We start from the raw sequence: 3,244 nt of genomic DNA on the forward strand, positions 1-3,244 counted from the left end.
AAAAGAGTTACTCCTTAGCATTAGTACTTGAGTCCTGATTGATCCAAAGTCTAGAAGGAAGAAGCTGTGCCTTCTGCTTATTCACTCTGGTCCATGTTTAAAGCGGCAGTAGGCAGGGATTTGTGGCTCGCTTTTATGCTGCATAATAAACTGTGAAGTTTATCTCTTCTCTTTCTCTGCTTTCCGAATGGAGGGTTAGTAGCAGGGATTTTGGTATATGATGACATACACACCAGTTCTACAAAGCCAAGCTGAGTCACTAATATACTATAATCTAGTGGATCAAGATAGTGAACTTTTTCTTTTATCAGAGGAGCTACTGTTCAATTTCTCAGACTGATTGCTTCTCCATAGCTAGTTTCCTCTGAAATATTGTTGTTTCTAGAGCTCATTTACCTTTCTTCTATTATTTTTTCCAGACTAGTGGCTTATTATCAGAGAGATTATATTGTGCTACAGTTCCCATATATGCATTTCTGATTGTTGATAGGACTTTACTAAATATTGAAGGGTTACAAAAAGATTGCTATCATTCACAACCTTCCTGAATTCATCTTCTGACTTATTACTGATGCTCTTTATCATACAAAGTTATTTGAAAAGATTCTGGACACACAGATCTAGTTGAATTTGCAAGGAACACATTTATCTTGTTTTAAATTATCATAATATTCTTGCTTCAAAATTTCCTGATTGTATGCAAACAAAAGTGACCTGATAATATAGGTGTATAAATTATACATAGATCATAGCTCAAAGATCCCTATGAAGTCTAGTTTTGATTTTTCATGGATAAAGAGTTTGTAGATGTCTGTTGTACAGCATCTGTGATTGCCTCACTCAGCAATATGATCACAATTACCCTCATGTGTTAGATTTTAACTTTGTTCTGTATCTTGCTGTATAAAGTGCATGCTTCCAACTACCAGTTTCTGACATGACTATTTTTCATTCCATAAACATTTTGAAAAAGTCTACCAGCATTTATAAGAATCAAGTTTTAATAGAAACCTCATGAAATATTCTGACTTCCTTAAATTTTCCATTTATATGTTTTCCATTCCAGTGTATATTTTTTTCTCCAAGTTAAATTTTGTCTGAAATGTTTTAGGTGTCAGATATATTTACTAATGAAAACTTGCTGGGCCCTAAATTCTTAGAACACTCACAGTGTTCTAAAATGAGTTTGCTTACTCTGTTCACTTGTTCAATTTTTTTTCTAGTGATTCATGAGTTCTTTCCTTGTTTATAGCACACTTGAGGCAGCACACTGTAAAAATAACTCAAACATTTCACAGTAGTGAACTCATTACTGTTGATTAAGCATTTGCTTAGTATTTTTTTTCTTTTTGAGTTATCTCATTGGTTTCAAGAAAGGAAGTATATACTGAACCAAGTTTAATACAATTACAACGAAGTGTTGTATGGGACATAATATGAGAATGAATAAAACAGTGGGGAGATGAAGGGGATGGAGAGATGGGTCAGTGGTTAAGAACATAGACTGCTCTTTTAGAGGACCCAGGTTCAATTCTCAATACCCACATAGTCACTCACAGACATCTGTAACTCCAGCTCCAGGGGATCCAATACCCTCTTCTGGTCTCTGTGGACACTACACACACTTAGTGCACAGACATAACATTCTGACAAAACACCCCACACATAAAATTAAAGCAAAAAAAATATAAAAAAAGAAGAGTCAAGAGAATGAAATGGATCTGAAGATGGCTGGTTGGGACTAAGTGTGAAGGTTGGAATTATATCACAATATTAAAAGCAGCATGCTTCGTAGTAAATTGTGGTAGTGACTAATGTGATAGTGACTAATTGTGATAGTGATTAATGTTGCTATTCTAGGCAAAGACTTGATAAGGAAAGTCTTCTTAAATCTGAAACAGCGCAGAAATCCTTGTAAGTTTGGAAATAAAAAAAGACCTGCAGATGTGCTACAGTGAGATGGTGGTAGGAAAGTGCTGCTTTCTTAATCTCTGAAACCGTCTTTAGCTGCAAATCATGTGGTTCAACAATAGTGATGCTGCTCCTTTCTTGCTGACTGGCTTCCTGGGCTTGGAAGCAATTCACCACTGGATCTCTATCCCATTCTTTGTCATCTACTTCTCCATCATTTTAGGGAATGGCACACTTCTCTTCATCATTTGGAATGACCACAGCCTCCATGAACCCATGTACTACTTCCTTGCTGTGCTGGCAAGTACAGACCTTGGGATGACGCTAACCACAATGCCCACAGTGCTGGGTGTACTGGTGCTGAATCAGAGGGAGATCGCACATGGGGCCTGTTTCATTCAGTCCTACTTCATCCACTCATTAGCCATTGTGGAATCAGGAGTCTTGCTTGCCATGGCCTATGACCGCTTTGTTGCTATCCGAACACCTCTGCATTACAACTCTATCCTTACCAATTCCAAAGTAATGAAGATTGCACTGGGGGTACTGCTGCGAGGTTTTGTGACTATTGTGCCCCCAATCTTGCCTCTCTTTTGGTTTCCATACTGCCGTTCCCATGTTCTTTCTCATGCCTTCTGCCTCCACCAAGACGTCATGAAACTTGCATGTGCTGACATCACCTTTAACCGTGTATACCCAGTTGTTTTAGTTGCCTTGACGTTCTTTCTTGATGTACTGATCATTGTCTTTTCTTATGTCCTCATTCTGAAAACAGTTATGGGCATCGCCTCTGGAGAGGAGAGAGCAAAGGCTCTCAACACCTGTGTTTCTCATATTAGTTGTGTCCTGGTCTTTTACATCACTGTGATTGGTCTGACCTTCATCCATCGGTTTGGAAAGCATGCCCCACATGTGGTGCATATAACCATGAGCTATGTCTACTTTCTCTTTCCTCCATTTATGAACCCCATCATTTACAGCATCAAGACCAAGCAGATTCAGAAGAGCATCCTCCGTCTACTGTCTGTACACAGTAGGATTTAAATTATTATTGCAGAATATGGAGTTATCTGTGATTTCTGGGCCTTTATTGGAAACAAATGTTTTAAATATTTCTTTAGTATGGAATGAAATTTCCATTATCATACAAAGAGGGAAACTAAATCAAGCAAAGAAATCTGTCACCTCTCTCTTTCTTTCTCCCTCTCTCTTTCTCCTCTCTCTCAGAAAGGAATATAGGAGGTAACGGATGTATCAGATGGAATAGTGCAGGTTCCATAGCCAAAGGAAGAAAAATCACTTATTTAGAAATACAAAGTTGAATGGACAGAAA

The 3,244-nt window shown here is 38.0% G+C and overlaps 1 protein-coding gene across 1 annotated transcript; it reads left to right on the plus strand.

The window, feature by feature from the left end:
* Positions 1–2,013: 2,013 nt before the first annotated feature.
* Positions 2,014–2,955, plus strand: LOC131901170 (olfactory receptor 51B4). Its single transcript, XM_059252411.1, has one exon. It carries the CDS (start codon positions 2,017–2,019, stop codon positions 2,953–2,955), a length of 939 nt encoding a protein of 312 aa, XP_059108394.1. The 5' UTR covers positions 2,014–2,016.
* The last annotated feature ends 289 nt before the right edge of the window (positions 2,956–3,244 follow it).

This window comes from Peromyscus eremicus, chromosome 1 (genome assembly GCF_949786415.1).
Source record: "Peromyscus eremicus chromosome 1, PerEre_H2_v1, whole genome shotgun sequence".
Classification (NCBI taxonomy): domain Eukaryota; kingdom Metazoa; phylum Chordata; class Mammalia; order Rodentia; family Cricetidae; genus Peromyscus; species Peromyscus eremicus.